The sequence below is a fragment of the Alosa pseudoharengus genome, unplaced genomic scaffold, assembly GCF_046254945.1.
Source record: "Alosa pseudoharengus isolate Yale_2024_CS ecotype anadromous, Long Island Sound unplaced genomic scaffold, YU_APseudo_1.1 YU_APseudo_1.1_scf_16, whole genome shotgun sequence".
Lineage (NCBI taxonomy): Eukaryota > Metazoa > Chordata > Actinopteri > Clupeiformes > Clupeidae > Alosa > Alosa pseudoharengus.
In genome coordinates this window covers 6,565,975-6,585,474 of record NW_027468630.1, presented here as the reverse complement: position 1 = coordinate 6,585,474, position 19,500 = coordinate 6,565,975, and the positions used below count along the sequence as shown (strand labels likewise).

General features: G+C 49.1%; 1 protein-coding gene across 1 annotated transcript in view; it reads left to right on the top strand.

Annotated features, from left to right (window-relative positions):
- nav2a (neuron navigator 2a) overlaps positions 1-19,500 on the top strand; it is a 113,816-nt gene that overhangs the window by 58,894 nt on the left and 35,422 nt on the right. The window contains 1 exon segment of the mRNA XM_076286888.1: positions 6,549-6,671. Within this exon segment, the coding sequence (XP_076143003.1) occupies positions 6,549-6,671 (123 nt within the window).

Below are 19,500 nucleotides of genomic sequence, written 5' to 3'. Positions count from 1 at the left end.
TAGAGACTGACAGGCACATAATTCTTTCAAAGTGTGTGTGCGTGTGTGCGTGTGTGTGTGTGTGTGTGTGTGTGTGTGTTTGCTTTCTTTTTTCTCACCTACTCTACATGGTGTTTTCTGTTAGCTTTGGATAAATCTGACTGTGTGTGTGTGTGTGTGTGTGTGTGTGTGTGTGTGTGTGTGTGTGTGTTTGCTTGCTCCTGTGTGTGTGTGATAGAGAGAGAGACAGAGTATAAGTATGAGAGCCTGTTTTTTTTCTGAATGCAATACAGACAGCACAATAGCATAGCTCCCTCTCGTCTAGCAAAGCAAACACCCAGACGTGTTGAACCAAACCGCCCCCTTTGTTGCCTACAAGCATCCTGCTGGATAACGTCAACACCGCCACTGCGAGCGAGACTGATGAGAATCCGATCCCACATTACCTCCCTGTGAACACGGCCCTGCCCTTCCCTGCAGCAGTGTCCACTGTCCACGTCGTGCACGCCACTTCAGAAGCATGAGGTCATGTTGGATCCACTAGCTTCTGCTAGCTTGGAGCCTCTAGCAGATGCCTACCGCCCCACCCCCCCACACACACACCCACACCACCCGCCCCTTCCTGAGTGGTTTAGAGCAGTGTGGTGTCAGGCCAAGGCATTACAATATTTGGGTTGGCATGGATGATACCCCCCCCCCCACCCCCATTCTAAAAATAGAAATGGGGAGTAGAGTAGAGAGGCTTTTGGAGGCCGTGTTGTGTTTGAAGAGCTGATGACCAAGATGGAATAGGGCTCTTAGGAGTGGTGTGTGTGTGTGTGTGTGTGTGTGTGTGTGTGTGTGTGTGTGTGTGTGTGTGTGTGTGTGTGAGAGAGAGAGTGAGAGAGACACAGTTTGTGTGTGTGTGTGTACAGTATGTGTGTGGAGGGGGGTTGCACAGGGGATGTTAAAGACACAGTGTACTTTTGACAGCTAGAAGTGGAGTGTTCGGAGATCTCAGTAGTTCTGCACTGGCTTATTAGTCAGCATTACAGTATGCAGCATATTACATCATGGATTTGGGGGAGGATTTTCTGGGTAGAATATAAAAAACATTTTTTTAATATACTGCTCTTATTGTTAATATTTTAAAAAGCTTTTTAACTGGAAGAATGCACTGTTGCATATTTGGATGCTCAGCTAGGACATTCAGTTTCATTATTTGTCATTTTGAAGAGTTTTGTTATAATTGTTAAATATTGTTTACTGATGTTCAGTGCGTAGTGTGTTGTCTATGTGATGGACTGGTTGTGTGAGTGGAGGGGACAGGAAAGGCTGGGTTTGGTTGTGTTGGAGGCTGAGTGATGGATGGTGAAATCAGGTCTCATTCATAGGCAGGGTGTCATGGTTGCCGGGTTACTGGATTACTGAGAGGGGAATGGAGTGGCCCTCTAGCTCTAATGATTTAAAAGCACATGAATCACCCCTACTCTCCATACCCCCCCTACTCTTTCTCTCTCTCTCTCTCTCTCTCTCTCTCTCTCTCTCTCTGTCTCTCTCTCTCTCTTTCTGTGTTTCTCTGTCTTTCTCTCTGCCCAGAGGGCTCTACCGCTAGCTCCTCTATCACCTGTACAAGACAAGTGTTTGTGAGCATGTGTGCATGAGTGTATGTGTACTTTCACTGTATGACTGTGTGTGTGTGTGTGTGTGTGTGTGTCTATGTTAGTGTAGATCTGGCCACAGCAGGCCTCATGTTTTGGTCTTATACAGGTCTTGTACCTGTCTATCAGGTTCTGCCACCTCTGCCTAGCCTTATTTCCCCTGGGGCGCGCACGTGTGTGTGTGTGTGTGTGTGTGTGTGTGTGGGTCAGTAACCCTCACCCTCTTTAGAGCAGAAGCAAGTTGGCCGTCTGTTGGAGGGGCCGCAGTCCTCCATGGTCCACTCAGAGTCTCGGTCAGGGAGAGCTGGCTCCTTCACACGGCTTTTAGTGCTGCAGTGACCGCTCGCTTTCTTCACAGCTTCAGACTCTTGGTTCATTCTGATGCAAGTGTTGTTTTTCATGTTGTGTCTCAGGAGATGAGCTGAAGTACTCGCCGGCCTTCAGTCCAGCTTGTGCACTAACATTACAAAGTACTACGATTATATGAGGTCTACTACGAGGAAGTGTAGTTGTCCAACTGTACTGTAAGCATTCAGTCTGCAGTAAGCATGCTGGTCTGAGAGTCTCTGGTGATGACTGACTGTGATCTGATGCAGAGCCACCCACTCAAACTGCAGCGTCCATAGCACCCCTGATGTGCAGTGTCCATAGCACCCCTGATCTGCAGCGTCCATAGCACCCCTGATGTGCAGTGTCCATAGCACCCCTGATCTGCAGCGTCCATAGCACCCCTGATGTGCAGTGTCCATAGCAACCCTGATGTGCAGTGTCCATAGCACCCCTGATGTGCAGTGTCCATAGCACCCCTGATGTTCAGTGTCCATAGCAACCCTGATGTGCAGTGTCCATAGCAACCCTGATGTTCAGTGTCCATAGCACCCCTGATGTTCAGTGTCCATAGCAACCCTGATGTGCAGTGTCCATAGCAACCCTGATGTGCAGTGTCCATAGCACCCCTGATGTTCAGTGTCCATAGCAACCCTGATGTTCAGTGTCCATAGCACCCCTGATGTTCAGTGTCCATAGCAACCCTGATGTGCAGTGTCCATAGCAACCCTGATGTGCAGTGTCCATAGCACCCCTGATGTTCAGTGTCCATAGCAACCCTGATGTTTACATTCATGTGAATTTGCATAACGGCTCTCCTCTGCTCTTATGAATGCGAGCTTGTCAGTGGTGTGTGTGTGTGTGTGTGTGTGTGTGTGTGTGTGTGTGTGTGTGTGTGTGTGTGTGTGTGTGTGTGTGTGTGTGTGTGTGTGTGTGTGTGTGCCTGCGTGTGTGTGCCTGCGTGTGTGTGCATGTGTTTGTGTGTGTGTGTGTGCCTGCGTGTGTGTGCCTGTGTGTGTGTGCGTGTGTGTGTGTGTGTTTGTGTGTGCCTGCGTGTGTGTGTGCGTGTGTGTGCCTGCGTGTGTGTGCCTGCGTGTGTGTGCCTGTGTGTGTGTGCATGTGTGTGTTTATATGAGGCTGAAGAGGATGAGAGGCAGTGTCTGCATGCTGTAGTCTTGAGCTCACTCCTGTAACAGTCCCCCAGGCTCTGTGGTAATACCACATGAAGGACGACCCTGCCGAACCCCCTTACAGTGAGCACATCAGGAGGGCCTCTGAAAGCCCCCCCCCATCTTTACCCACTCATCCCCCTCCTACCTTAAACCTTTCTCCCTCACTCCCTCCATCCCTCCCTCCATCCCTCCCCCCTCCTCTCATCTCCTCTCTCTATCCTGTCATCCACTCTCTCTCATTTCCCCTCACCTGCTCTCGCTATTTCTCCACTTCTCCCCCTGCTCCCTTGCTCTTCGTCTCTACCGCCCCCCCTCTCCTTCCCCCCTCCTCCTTTCCCCTCCTCTCTCCTCTCCTCTCCTCCTCTCTCCTCCTCTCCCCTCCTCTCTCCTTCTCTCCCCTCCTCTCTCACCCCCCTAAATCCGTCCCCCCTGTTTAGCCCCTCTCCCTTTCCCCTCCTCTTCTCTAGTTGCTGGAGGGAAGGTGGAAAGAGAGAGACAGTGAGAGAGAGAGAGAGAAGCAGAAACTGCTTAACAGACATAGAAAAAGACAAAAGAAATAGTGTGTGTGTGTGTGTGTGTGTGTGTGTGTGTGTGTGTGTGTGTGTGAGAGAGAGAGAGCAGAGAAAGAAGAATCGACATTGATAGTGATAGAAAAGGACAGGGAATATGTGTATGAAAGAGAGAGATGCAGAGAGAGAGAAACATAGAGAAGTAGAAAGAGAGAGATAGTGTGTGTGCATGCTTGTGTGTGTGTGTGTGGGTCTGTGTCTGTGTGTTTGTCTGTGTGTCAGTCAGTGCCCTAGTTGCCCCCCTTCCTCCAGTAGCCTCCTCCCCCTCTACTAAGTAGAAGGCGGCAGACAAGCTCTGCATTCAGTCAGGTCAGTCAGCAGAGGTGTGTGCCTGAGAGAGAGAGAGGGAGAGAGAGAGAGAGAGTCTGAGAGAGAGAGAGAGGGAGAGAGAGAGAGAGAGACTGAGAGAGAGAGGACAGGAGTACGCATTCCAGCACTGCATACACACGCATACTGCCAGTGCTGTCACACATATGCAAAAACACTCACAGGCTCATCCACAGCCACACACACTCGCACACACACTCGCACACACACACACCAACGTACGCACAGCGCTGCTCTCTCTGAGGGCGTGAGGACTCTTTACCGTTACCTTATCTGGGAAGATCTCACCTCTCCCACCTGTCTGGCTTCGCTTGAGAGTGTTGGTGTTTCTGGACCTTCGCTTGATAGTGTGTTTTTTGGGATTCTGCTCACATATTTGACACTGAAAGGTAGGCACAACTTCTTTTGCACATGTATCTTTTTTTTTTTAAAACAGTTACAGTTACAATTTTCTTATGCATTTTGCATTTTTGACTGCGTTTGTTGATATTGTATAATTGGGGGTTAATGGCCATGCGATGTGCTCCGTGTGTGCTGGTAGCAGACCAGTCCCATGTGGACAGCTGCAGCCGGAGAGAGGTCTTACAGGTCACAGCGTTTTAGTGAAGCCAAGCTCTCTGTGAAATTGTAAGCTTTCGTTGGCGCTTTTAATTTGTCTTGCTTGGGACTCTCTCTCTTTCTCTTTATTTCTCTCTCTCTCTCTCTCTCTCTCTCTCTCTCTGTGTGTGTGTGTGTGTGTGTGTGTGTGTGTGTGTGTGTGTGTGTGTGTGTGTGTGTGTGTGTGTGTGAAGAGGTGGCTGTTCCACCGGGCACAGGTTGGATCGGATTTGACAGGCTTTTACACAAAAGAAGCACTGTAGAGTCCAGCATTACTCACTAGCACACACACACACACACACACACACACTGCATACACACACACACATGCTACATAGTCACTCTCTCTCTCTCTTTCTTCCTCTTTCTCTCTCTCACACACACAGACACACCACATACGCTCTCTCTCACACACACGCAGGCACACACGCGCACACACACACACACACGCACACACACACACACACACACACACACACAAATTGACTGTCAGGCTTTAGCTCAACTCTGAGCTCTGACATGGAAAACTCAGCAGCACAGAGGGTGGATTCAAATCCCCCATCCTCAGATAAGAGACTTTATTTCACATCTCAGGATATGGGACTGGTTTGACTCTGTAGCCATTTTAAGGCTGTGAAAAAGCAAACAAATTTGTCTTTTGCTGACTTGTGAATGCTGTCAGTGTCGTGCCAATGGCTCCTATGCTGGAAGCAATATCAGGAGCCTATAGACAGAGCAAATATTTGTAAAATTAGTGGCTGTTGGTTTAGCTCAGTGGCATACTTAGTTAAGTGGAGAGGAGCTATGCTGACTTCAGCTTTTGTTGAAGTTAAAACAGTCTGGACGTTAGAAGTGCTTATCTGGTGGTTTTCTGTGAGTGTTACATCAGGTGAGGTCCGGTTACACGCTGGGAGTGAGAACATGGGAACTCAGACGTGTGACATTTGGAAATAAATAGCTGTCAGAGAATTGTATAATAAAAAAGAAACCTTCCAGCAGCCTTGAATGGACACGTTTTTTCATGACCCACGTTGGTGTAAAAGCGCTTTAAACCCCCCACCCTGCCTGGCTGGCCTTTGTCTCTGCTCATGTTTGAGTGCCACCACCAGTTGTGGATAGTGAACAGCCCCATTAGTAGCGACGGAACCATGACAAATGAGAGGACAACTTCAAAGATGGATCTCTCTTCAGTGTCTAAATAAGACACTAGAGTGGCGACCGCGACCCAGGCGGCCCGGCTGTCTCCGGTATCCTCTCTTGGAGAGGTCGCCTGATCGAAACGCCCGGAGGAGACCGATAGAGACCTTAATAATCCAGCCTGATTCCTCCCTCTGCTGGCTGGACGTGATGTGTTTGCTTTGGATAGCTAGCGGCGGCCGAGCTGTAGGTTAGCGTCGCAGGCTCGGCAGGCTCCTGGAGCCTCCATCCCAGGCCAGCTTTCCATCGTGGGGCTTCCATCTCCTCCGTTTTCCTCTCTGTCAAATGTCCCCGCCACTTGTTTGCTGTCTTTGTGAATTCAAGGACATAAAAAAGGTAGCGGCTGAGTGACAGATGAATGTAGAAATAGTTATATTGTAGGGATGGAAAAAATAATGTGTACATAGCTGCAATTGTGTCACTTAGGAAAAATGTCAGTCATATTGCTTTTTAAGGCCATTTTTTTCTGATAGGGGCTTTCATTATTATGACATTAGGCTTAGCTTGTGTGTGGGGAGACTGCTATGTGATTTTTTCCTTACCCTCCCCCACCCCCCTATCCAAAGGACGTTATTAGTTTAATCGGACGGTGTGTATATATATATATACACACACACACACACACACACACACACAATACACTGATCTGTCTATTTTTTCATGCAGTGTGTGTTATAAGCAGTAACAAAGACAACATCTCTCTCTCTTTCTTTCTTCCTCTCGTTCTCTCTCTCCTGCAGCTACATGACGGACGGGGGTTTGAGTCTGTACACACGGCGGCTGAACCGGCTGCCAGACAGCATGGCGGTGGTGAGAGAGAGCCTCCATAGGAACGCCTCGACTGGCCAGGGAGATGCAGACAGGTACTGTCCTACACACACACACACACACACACACACACACACACACACACACACACAGGGCCATGCAGACAGGTACTGTCCTACACACACACACACACACACACACACACACACAGGGCCATGCAGACAGGTATACACGCATGCATATACACACACTACTCTCCTGTCCTTGCTGGACCTCTGTGGTCGGAGGTTCTGTTTGTCTGTCTGCTCAGCACCTATGGGAGAAAGCCAGTCGTGTCAAGAGGCTCACACGCTGGTGTGAGAGAGACTGGCTTGATTAGATGGTGAGAAGAATGCGCAGTCAAGCAGTGTGTACCAATGATGACTTAAAGAACTGAGACGAGGTGCTTTCTCACCGCAACCAGCTCTCTATCCAAATATTGAACTTGCTTAGTAGGTCATTTATTAGTTCTAGATCTTGATTCTTGAAACGCTGGTTTAGACATGCTGTTTGCTGAACAAATTCACCAAATACCTGAAAGTGTATCTACCCTGAAAACATCGTGGAATGTCCACCTGTGGTTCTGCCCAGGGTGTGTCCCTGTGGCCCATCTCTGCATGCTGGCCAGAGCAGGACGCCGGGTCAGAGGAGGCCCAGCAGGGGGTTGGGCCTGGAGCCTCCTGGACCGGGCAGACAGGGAAATGAGCAACCGTCGCGCTAAAGATCATTGACAGATGTTTTGCATGAATGAAGATGGTGCCAGACAAAGGCATTCTGTGTGTGTGTGTGTGTGTGTGTGTGTGTGTGTGTGTGTGTGTGTGTGTGTGTATGTGTGTGTGTGCGTGCGTGTGTGTGTGGGTAGGGAGAGATAAGAGGTCTTTGTTTGGTGGTTCTTCAGAGGCAGTTACCTAAGGGAGCTGGTGAGTGATACACACATATCGATGTTCAGTTGATGGTTGATTTTTGTTATTTGTGTGTGAATAACTGGTTTCGCTTACCTAGAGTGGTCAGATATTGATACTCTTATCCCCATCCAATGCTTTGCTTAGCTGACCAAGATTAAAACAAATCTTTTATGATTCAGTCATATATGGTTGAAAGTGCTTTTGCATGTGTGTTCATGCGTGCAATATAAGGAAGGTCTTAAACCGAGCTAGCCGTAGTTTCCCTTAATTGAGTGTATTTGGGGAAGTGGGGGGGGGGCAGAGGGAGAAGCTAGCGACATTAGCATAGGGAACGCTGCCAGTGCGGTGAGTGGAGCGGCCTGCGGCTGCAGTGCAGTGCTGTACTGTGCTGAGGTGGGCTGCGCGACGAGGCCAGGCGCTAATTTAATACTGCACAGGGGGGTTAATGGAGCCTGCCGCGGGGTGCAGCTGAGGCCCCCGATCTGCCCCGCAACAGCGCTGGCCCAGCGAGGGGGCCGACCGTGGACGTTACGTACGTACACACCACCCCATCTCTCCATAGCTGTCTTTGGCAGACTGCAATTTGCAAGTCCAGTGACTTCAGCATGATGAATGTCAGGCCCCTCGGCTACCATCCAGGCATTTGGAGGAGTGTGACACCATTTTTTGGTTAATCATATTTCATTATGCAGTGGCTTAGTGGATTATGTTGATATATCTGCTCTTCGTGGGTTTTAGCTGCTGTTCTTGTAGCATCCTTGTAAGGTGCTATTGGAGGTGGCAGGTGCTGGATGTGCATTTTTACAGTGTAAGGGAGTCTGCCGGTGTGAGTTTCATTGGGCTGGATAGTTCGGATCGGAGCAACACTTAGAATGCCTGCTGAGGAAGACTTGTGTGAGGCTAATGGACTACAAAGTGGATCGTTTTCATAAGGGGGCCTGAAACTGGGGAGAAAAGCAGAGAGACGATCGAGCATTGTGTGTGTGTGTGTGTGTGTGTGTGTGTGTGTGTGTGTGTGTGTGTGTGTGTGTGTGTGTGTGTGAAAGTGCGACTGTAATGAAATTGAACTAATTTCAGAGAGAGAAAGGCTATGGAAGAGAGGGCCTTAGACAAAGTTAGTTAGAGGTAGATAGAGTTATAGATAGAGAGAGAGAGAGAGAGAGAGAGAGAGAGAGAGAGAGGAGGAGAGGTAGATAGAGTTATAGATAGAGAGAGAGAGAGAGAGGAGGAGAGGTAGATAGAGTTATAGATAGAGAGAGAGAGAGAGAGAGGAGGAGAGGTAGATAGAGTTATAGATAGAGAGAGAGAGAGAGAGAGAGAGGAGGAGAGGTAGATAGGTAATATGAGAGAGAGAACCAGCAAGTGAGCGTGAGTGAGAGAAGAAGTGAGTGAGTGAGAAGGAGAGACTTAACTGAGGTGTGAAAACAAGGTGTCGGGTGTCCGTCAGGTGTCGCAGCGGCATTAGCGTTGAAGTTTGGCGTTAGCGTGTTGCTCTAGACTGCAGCGGGAGATGGCAGATCAGGTTTAAACTCAGCAGCACCTCATCCAGCTCAGCAGAAGGTGGTGGTGGTGGGTTTGTGTGTTGGTGGTGGTGGGTTTGTGTGTTGGTGGTGGTGGGGGGGTGGGGGGTGGATGGGTCACTGGCACTCGTGGCATTGAGATGTCACTCGTAAACCACCCCCTTGACTGAATGCCAGCCTTGCCCCTCAGCGGCCACCTCGTATGTCTATTCGTGGAAAACTGCGACCTGGGCCGTTACCTCACTGGGTGGCCATGCCACTGGGCTGGTAATGGAGAACCCAGCATGGGTGTGCCAGAGACAAGTGCAGATTCGCCTGGCAAACATTTGCATATCTCTGCTCTGTTTGGCTTGTGGTGGACAATGTGTTTGTGCTCTCCTCCATTGTGTCCTTGCTGTGCTGGAGGGTTCAGACGTAATGAATTTACAGTGTCATGCTGGCGTTCTGCTCTTGACCTTATCTCGTGGAGTGAGGTTTGAGAGTGAGGGTGTGGTGATGGTTATTGCTGTCGGAGGAAGTAGCAGTATCCACATGCCCGTTAGCTATCCAGCCACTCATTTGAATTTATTTTGTGTTCCAGAGAACAAAGACTGGGTTTCTTTATTTCTCTCTCTCTCTCTCTCTCTCTCTCTCTCTCTCTCTCTCTCTCTCTCTTTCTTCCTAATGCTTGTTGCTTCCATCACTGCAAACTGCAATGATTTACACCATCTTCATGGATTCAGTCCTACAATTTGGCAAAAGCGACTTCATCACCTGGGGAGATGTGTCTGTTTGTCATTTGATGTGTCTGTGGTTTGTAGGCAGGTTGTAAAATCAGTCCCTTGGGCTGGGAGGGGATCTGTGGTGGCGATGGCGGTGGAGGAAGGGGGGGGGGGCTGCTTTCCATGCTCCACACCTGAATCACCCCACTTGGGATTGAAGCAGCTACCCCCCACTCTTCCCCCACCCTCGGCTCTCCTGACTGCCTTCTGGGAGCCCACCTGTTCGGGCATGACTGTCCCCATGGGGTGCCTGGGTTGGGTGAGGGGGCTCCTGTTAGACACAGGCTCTGGGTTTCTACATGGTGAGTGGGGCATGTACGCAGACACACACTGATTACTGAGCAGTGGTGAACTACATGCATCCATTCAACTGTCTCTCTATCTGTCTCTCTCTCTCTCTCTCTCTCTGTCTCTCTTTCTCTCTCTCAATTCAATTCAATTCAAATGGTGCTTTATTGGCATGACAAATATGACACTTGTATTGCCAAAGCAATTGTTACATAAAAGTACAGTATCAGGATCTAAGCAATTATACATATACAAGGGATAGGGGTACATGGACAAAGTGTAAAGAACATTTTTTTTTTTTTTTTTTTTTTTTTGTCTGTCTGAGTACAACATATCGAGTTCAAGTTCTGAGTGACTCAACACAGGCAACAAACTTACAGACATACAATACATCAGGGCACAAATATAAAGTGGACTGCGTAGAAACTTCAAGTATGGTACAGTATACAACATGAGGGAACTGTGTTGAGTTAGTGTATGTGGCTGTTGCTGTGAGAGAGGTGTGCGTGTGTGTGTGTGTGTGTGTCTGTGTGTGTCTGTGTGTGTCACATGTACATGCATACAAAAATCACTCAGTGTCTCTCAGCTGGTGACAGGCAAGGACATATTGGGCAGCAGTAATACAGCTGTCTGTGTCTTCTCCCAATAGGTATAGTATTTTATTCGGGTTTGGTAGGTCATAGAAATCAGGGATTTTTTCTTTCATTTATGGGAAGTATTTATTGCGAATTGATTCAAATTTTGGGCATTCAGTTAAAAAGTGTAATTCAGTTTCAACAACATCATCTCTGCACTGCTGGCATAGACGCTCGTCTTTTGGAAGCCATGTCTTTTTGTGTCTTCCTGTTTCTATGGCTAAACGGTGTTCACTGAGTCTGTATTTCGTTAGTGTGCATCTCAAATTTGTCTCTTTTATTTTTGTTAGGTAATGTACAAGTGTATATTTCCTGTTTAGGGTCAGATAGCATTGCATTTTGCTTTGGGATTGTGTTTTAGATTGCCAATATTCGTCATTAAATGTCTTTAAGGTTTTGGGGGGTTTGGTTAATCCAAACATTTTGTGTGGATGTGGCCTGGTATTTGGCCTTTAAAGTGTTGGATGTCTCTCTCTGTCTCTCTGTCTGTCTCTGTAAGTCTCTCTGTCTTTGTATGTTTCTGTCTGTCACACGCTGTCCATCAGAGCTTCATCTACCTGCCGATGTCTCCCTCTCCCTGTCATTCCACCCCTGCTGTGTAAAGGACGCTGTGGTTTTCCCTCTACAGGGTCTGGAGGCTGCCCTCTAACGGCTCCCTCCTACCCCAAACCCACAGGCAGTCTCTCCCTCTCTCTCTCGCTCTCTCTCTGTCTGTCTCTCTCTTTCTCTCTTTCTCTCCCTCCCTCTCTCTCTCGCTCTCTCTCTGTCTCTCTCTTTCTCTCTATCTCTCTCTCGCTCTCTCTGTCTCTTTCTCTCTCTCTCTCTCTCTCTCTCTCTCTCTCTCTCTCTCTCTCTGTTTTTGCCTTTGCCCCTGCGGACCTCAGCGTGATCTCCATGGTCAGGAAGCAGAGCGATGTCAAACTCTATAAAAAGATCAGCCTTGATGGCCGAGTGTCTGTTTTCCACTCCGTGACTCCTGGGATGCGGGCCCGGCTGTGATGTGGAGTGCCGGGGGTTGTTTGCATAGGAATGGGAGAGCGCCGGGCCAGATGATGGCATTGGGTTCCTCTGGCACAGAGCCCTACGATGCCAGTGGAGTGGAGCGGAGAGGAGAGGAGAGGAGAGGAGAGGAGCGGAGTGGAGAGGAGAGGAGATGAGATGAGAGGAGAGGAGTGGAGTGGAGTGGAGTGGAGTGGAGTGGAGTGGAGTGGAGTGGAGTGGAGTGGAGTGGAGTGGAGAGGAGAGGAGCGGAGAGGAGAGGAGAGGAGAGGAGACTGGGCTGTCGAAGCGAGGCAAAGCCGGGCCCCTGTGGGATGTGAGTGTGAGTGGCTGAGTGGCGGGAGGAAGCCTGTCATTTAGTCCTGGAGAGGCATAGGAGAGAGGGCTGGAGAGAGGATGTAGAGAGGATGCAGTGGCAGAGTTTTTTCAGTGTTTTTTTGCACTGTGTTTTGTTTGCCGTGGTTGTGTTGTGTTTTGTTTAGGGTTTATGTTTGGCTGCTTTGTTGTTGAGCACTGCAGGCTCGATGGGCCACACCCTGCTTTGTTTGTTCTGGAGCTGCTTTGCTTATTCCACATTCAGACTCTCTCTCACTCTTCCTCTCTCTCTCTCTCTCTTTCTCTCTCTCTCCTCCTTTTCCATCTCTTTCTCTCTCACCCGCCTTCCCATCATTTTGCCATGAACTGCTTTCTGTTTCGCACGCACTCATGTTTTTCCTTATTTCTCATTTATTTTATTTATTTCAAAGGCAGTCCAATAAATTCCACTCACTTGCAGTGATAGCATATTTATGACATCCCAGTGGTCTTCCTTAAACAAAAAGCTTCAGGCGTTTTACTACTTACAATATTGCCAAATCGCCACGAGATGAGTGAGTGTGAGAGAGGGATAGAGAGGGAGGCAGAATGAAAGAGGGAGTTGAGGGAGAGGGGGATGGGGGTGAGAGACCCTGAGAACACTACAGCTGTGCTCCTTGGCTGAGTGTGTTCGTAGTGAAGGTTGGCAGGGTCAGGTAGAGAGAAGACTTCAAACAGCAGACCCCCATCCGGCTCCACTTCACCCTCAAACTCAGGTCAGAAGAGACACACACACACACACACACACACACACACACACACACACACACACACACACACACCAATACCAATCCTACCCCACCCCCTGTGCCTCTTCTGCACTTGATTACACCAAACGGATTTTCACAGCAGTGAGCGGTGAATATGGAGTTTTGTTCACAGACGTGAATCCACTGGAGGAATGTCTAAATGCAAAAGCATCTTTTCTTTTTTATGTTTTCTTCTTTTGTTAGGGGCTGAGGGAGACAAAAAGTGTGTTTAATGATAAAAAGATCTGAATCTTTTTTTTCTGGACTGATATTCATCTGAATAAGGATGGAGGACAAAAGGACAGTAGGCATGCGGAGAAATTTGAATTTGGTTGGAGAGATTTGGGGAAATCAAAGAGAACGAGGAGGGAGAGAGAGAGACTGAGAGAGCGAGAGAGAGTCTGCTGAGTAGGCAGAGAATCATAGTTGCTCAGGCAGAGATTTTCCACTGGGAGCAGACTGATGCCTCCGTAGCCTTGGTAACTAGCAGCCCGAGGAGCCCCCCTTTTGCACACCCACAAAAAACCCTCACCACCCCCCCCACCCCCCCCCACGCACGCCATGTCCGTCTGTCTACACCACACCTGCAGCGCAGCAGAAACCATAACCAGGGAGGGGCTCCTCTCCCTCTTGCTCTCTCTCTTCACATCTTTCTTTCTCTCTCTCTTGCTCTCTCTCTCTTTCTCTCTTGCTCTCTCTCTCTCCCCCCATCTCTCTTTCTCTCTCTCTCTCTTTCTCTCTCTCTCCCTCCTGTGCCTCGCCCCTTTATTTGCACAAGTGAGGGCTTCAGTTAGAGGAGCTGGCGCTTCACCTGGCTGTCTGCAGGCAGTAATTTCCCTCTGCACACTCACTCAGTCCAGACCCCGAGGAGACGAGCGGAGAGGAGCGCAGAGGAGAGGGGACGAGAGGGAGGGTTTGTGGCCGTGCGGCTGTGCTCTCCTGTTGACTGGCCCTGACTCTCTCACACACACACAGAGAGAGAGAGTCGTCCACTGCTGCGGAGCGCTGCTGAGATCATAGCAGCTGTGCTTGTTGGATTACTACTGCACGCTCACGCTCACCTGGGCCCAGCAGGACGGGATCAGAAACTCAGGTAACAGAGTGCACCTGCAGAGAGACGAGAGAGATGAGAGAGGGAGGGAGAGAGAGAGGGAGGGAGAGAGAGAGGGAGGGAGGGAGAGAGGGAAGAGATAAAAGAGTTAGAGGTGGAAGGTGGTTGACATGGAGGGTTTGTATGCATGTAAGGGAGAAAGAGAGAATGTGAGTGAGAGAGGTAGAGAGAAAAAAAGAGTGTAAAAGTGAGTGAGAGAGGGAGAGAGAGAAGTGGCTTACTGTGGGTGATTTTTTTATACAGGCGGCAGATGGCTGTGCAACATTGCGGTTGAGGGGCAACAGGCTGCTAAATACCCCATCTCTGCTGTGTGCAGGTGGTTGGGTGTGTGTGTGTGAGAGAGAGAGAGAGAGAGAGAGAGAGAGAGTGTGTGTGAGTGAGTGCATGTAACTTGTGTAACAGTGTAACTGATCTTTAACGGGGCGTTGCGGAGCCTCCTGACATTCAGGGCGTGTGTGTGAAACGCGTTGAGTCGGCAGCTTTAGCTCTCAACATGCAGCAGAGCTAACAGGATCAACATGATTATCCCTGTAAGCATGTGCGGAAGCCACTCACACATGCATACACACACACACACATACACACACACACACACACACTCATATTCACACACACACACACACACACACACACACACACACACACTCACACATACACTCACACATACACACACACACACACACACACACACACACACACACACTCACACATACACTCACACATACACTCACACATACACACACACACACACACACACACACACCATCCAGCTTGGCATCATTACACCTCCCCAGAAATATAGTTGTTGCTAAAGATGTTTATGGATACAGGGCAGAGGGAGAGGCATTAATGTGTGTGTGCGTGTTTGTGTGTGTGTGTGTGTGTGTGTGTGTGTGTGTGTGTGTGTGTGTGTGTGTGTGTGTGTGTGTGTGTGTGTGTGTGTGTGTGTGAGAGAGAGAGAGAGAGAGGTCACTTGTACATGTGAAATTCCTTATGTGTGTGTGTGTGTGCGTGGGTGCTGGCACGCTTCTGTGTGTATCAGTTGGTCAGAAGTGGCAGCGTTTGTTTTGCATGATGATTAATGGACTCTGGTGTGTGTGGCCAGCAGATCTCTAGTCCAGTGCAGTCCATAAACACTGCTCAGAGCAGTTGAGTATTGCATTTGCTTCAACAGGGGAGAGTGAGAATGTGTTTTGAACTAGCAATGGTTTCTAATAAGGTTAAAATAGTTAGTGTTTGTTTGATTGATTGTCTGTCACAATACTCTGTGTTGTGTGTTTGTGTGTGTGTGTGTCTGCGCGTGCGTGTGTGTGTGTGCGTGTTTGTATGTGTGTGTGCGTGTTTGTATGCGTGTGTGCCTGTGTGTGTGTGTGCATGTGTGTTGACACAACAAACAGAGCTCAGAGCTTGCACCTCTTTGCCCACTGGAGCATAAGGGGGGAAAAATGGACAGAAGTATAAAGCCTTGAGTCCCAACATATGAATAGATGTATAAAGCCTTGAGTCCCAACATATGAATAGATGTATAAAGCCTTGAGTCCCAACATATGAATAGATGTATAAAGCCTTGAGTCCCAACATATGAATAGATGGAGCCTGGGACTGAAAAGAAACAAAACAGAAACAAAACCACAAGAAAGGCGGGAAAAACAAAGATTGGCATAGAAGATAAAGAATGAAAGGGTGAATTGAAGAAGAATGGGGAGAAAGAGGGAGCGAGAGAGTGAGAGGGGTGGAGGGGGGAGAGGTCCTGACCCTGGTGTGTTGGAGGCTGTGCTCCAGTCATGGCTCCAGATTGAGGAGCGCTGTGTCACTGCCACACCGCACGGCTCCAGAGAGCTCAGGCTGGAATGTCCCACAACGTGCGGGAAACGCTGGGCCCTGCCCGGACATCCAGCCCATCCACCTCCACCCCCCCTCCACACACACACACACACACACACACACACACGCACGCACACACATACACACACACGCAAACCTCCCTGTGCACTAACTGAAACAAGCACACATATACACACATGTCCTGCATAGACACATAGCCCCCTTTGCACACAGACACACACACACACACACACACATTCTCTTGCAGCCCAGGGGGTCAGGGGTGAGGTCTTGTGGAGGGAAAGAGGACCTGCCCCCCTCTGGTCTGTGTGTGTACAGTGGAAGGTCTTTAAGCCAAACAGGCTTTAAATACTCAGCTCCCGCATTCCAGCCCCACTACAAAAGCAGCGCTTTGGGGGTTTGGGTCGGGCTTTTGACACCGAGCCAGCACTCGCGGGATCAAGTGATTTCTCTCTAAAAAAAACGATACGCACCCACGGCGGGTCGCCGGTCTGGTTAGATTTCCATTTTGTCATCGGCTCTGGTTTGTGTGAGCCAGTGTGATTCTTATTTTTATCTTTCTGTGGTTGTCCTATCTTTTTTCCTTTTTAAAAAAAAAAAAAAAATCTCCTCCCCACCTCAAGCTCTCGTAAATGCCTTACTCACGCGCTGCTCTCCAGCTCCGAGACCGGCCAGTTTCTCTCTCCGGGCCTCAGTCGCCGGGTCACGCGAGTTCAGCACGGACTCACCTTGGGCCACCTATGACGTCACCTGCCAAATGTTCCTGCCGCGGGCCCGAGCGACGGAGCGGTGACATCAGAGTGCCCCGAGGTGTGGTCTCAGACCTCACGCCGCAACATGCACGGCTCCCGCTGTGGAGGGTTGTCCTGCAGCTGGTTGAGCCGCCCGCTTTGACCAGACATCTAGAATTACTGCCCAGAGGGGGCAGGAAGAGGGGGCAGTGGCGTAGAGACCACAGGTCAGCATCTGAGTGTGGAGAGTCTGGGTCAAGCAGATAGGTCCTCCTATGAGGGGAGACTCTGCTTAAGGTAAAGTGGAGTTTTTTCCTTTCCTTTAGTGCTTACTCTATGAGGTTCAGGCTCTGGGCACAGTAAAGCTCCTTGAGACAATTAAATTGAGATTTCTGTTGCTTCTCTCCTGAAGGGAATCAAAGATGCTGAACACACAGGGTTCCCAGGATGTTGCCTTAGATGGAGCATTCCTATTGGTCAGCTGAAGTTCCCTCACAGCCTTCAAACAACAGAAGCCTGCTTGACCTTTGCACTTTGACCCCTTTGGGGATTGCAAGGGGAGGAAAATTGTGTGTGTGAGTGTGTGTGTGTGAAAGTGAGTGAATGTATGAGTGAGTGGGTGTGTGAAAAAGAATGAAGCTTCTTTGGAATGTGTGTATCTGATAAGCCCCATCCTCATTGTAAAGCTTTTGGCTAATCAGTCACGTCCACTAATGCCTTTATTAAAACCATTTCCTACCGGACGCAACACCTCTCTGCCTTTAGAGATTAGCTCACCTTTTCGAGATGAGCTCTCAGGTCTCTGTGGCTGTGCTAAGCTCCTGTTCCTGTAAGTCCAGCCCTGAGGGAAATAAACCCCCCCCCCCCCTCCATGCACACAGCACCGATGTGGGTAAGCCCAAACCCCAGTGTGAATCCAGGTCATGCCCAGTCTATAAGATGCCCAGTCTATAGGATGCCCAGTCTATAAGATGCCCAGTCTATAGGATGCCCAGTCTATAGGATGGCGGCTTTCTGCCCTCACCACCAGCGCTCAAGTACCAGTTTTCTCAGGCTCGGTCACGAGAGAGAGAGAGAGAGAGAGAGAGAGAGAGAGAGGGCAAGGGAGGGAGAGGGAGAGAGAGTTCGCTGGTTTGCATTAAAGCCCAGAGCGTTTCATGTGCTCCTGCCCTCCTAAGCACTCTGGCTGGCCCGGTAATGGTAGGTTGGACTGCCAGAACTGGGCTGTGCTCCGCGCCTGCTAGCCTGCTAGCCCGCCACAGAGTGGGCTGATCTCTAATTAGCATCCAGCCGTAAGTCAAAGGGGTCCCTCTCTCTCTCCTCTCTCTCTCTCTCTCTCTCTCTCTCTCTCTCTCTCTCTCTCTCCCTGATTCTTTCTCTCTTTCTCTCTCTCTCTCACACATACACACACACTCTTTCTCACTCACACACTTTCCCTGATTCTCTCGCGCCTTCACTCTAACTCTCTCCTTCGTTCTCACTCTCTCCTCTCACTCTGTCACACACTCTCAGTCCCTTCCTCCTTCCCTCCCTCTTTCACCCTTTTGTGTGTGTGTGTGTGTGTGTGTGTGTGTGCTGGCTTGTGGAGCAGCATGGCCACCTCAGCAGCGATGTGCAGGTTAAGTCAGCCCGGCGGATCGGGTTACCGGTGAAGCGAGGAGCCTCTCTTCTTCCACACAGCCCAGCTGACGACACAGAGCGGGTGCGAGAGACAGATAGCAGAGATCTAATGCCACACTGTTACAGTAGAGAGAGAGGGAGGGATAGAGAGAGAGGGAGAGTAAAGGGAGAGAGGGGAGGAGAGCATCTGTGACAGAGACAGAGCGAGGATTCGGTTGTGAACTCCTTGCGCACGCAAATCCGTTATGAGTATCACTTCGGCAGCTTCCCGGTGTCCATGGAAACCAAGGTATGCACACCTCTACAAGGTTGAGGATGGGATTTGTGTGAGTGTATATGTTTTGCTGTGCATGTTCCAAGAGTTGTTTATTTTTAGCTGTTTCAGGGCTAGAATAAGGATGTGTTTGGTGTAAATGAGAACTTTTTTTTCTGCTGTCCATGGCAAGTGTGAACTGTGTGTGGTCAAAGCAGTTGTTGGGTTCTCCTGTTCATCTATTCAGCAAATCCCTGTGTCCACATGTTCCGCCCTTTGTGTTAGTCCCTTTGCCATCCCCGTTCAGATCGGTCTGTGATGCTCTCGGGTGTATAAATCTCCAGGACTTCAAAGGCAGCAGAGACCTTGAAAACCACCTCAAAGCTGGTGTGCGGCGCAGGTCTGAACATTAGGTTCAAATTTAGACTCGGTTCAGAGAGTTCACCCGTGCCGTACCTGATATACGGTGTTTGCTTTAATCTTGATTTATAAGCCCAGCTCAAGGAGAAATGATATCCTTGCCCTCCACTCTTCTCCTGCTGTTCCTCTCTCTCTCTCTCTCTCTCTCTCTCTCTCTCTCTGCTTAATACACATGTTTTATATCAAATGTACTTATACACATACATTTATTAAGTTGTAATGTTTATGTCAGCATTAATTATTTTATCATGTACAAGATGCTTTTATCTTGTGACATACTGAGTAAAGTTAGTTTATGTTATTTAAATGTATGAACCTTTAGTGGGAAATGGGTACCCAAAATCAAATAGATAACAGCAGCGTATTTTGGAGGATCCCAGCAGTGCAGCGGTCATAAGGGCTCGATGTTTGAAGTTTTCACTAAGAGCTGAATCTGGCTGGGATATTTTACTCTGGGTCTGAGTTAGTTAGGCTGCCAGACAGCTGGACAATTGTGGAATGTTCATGAAAGAGGAAAGCCTGACTGGTAGGCTAGGGAATGATTTTAGGAGCCAAAAGAAAGCAGTTTTCTTTATGTTGGCTAGCATAAAATAGGAACAAGATGATGGAAGTCCATGTGCACTTGTTTTTATTAGAGATCCTCTCATTTCATTTGCATGCTCATGCTCATGTGAGTGCATGCAGGTGCACATAG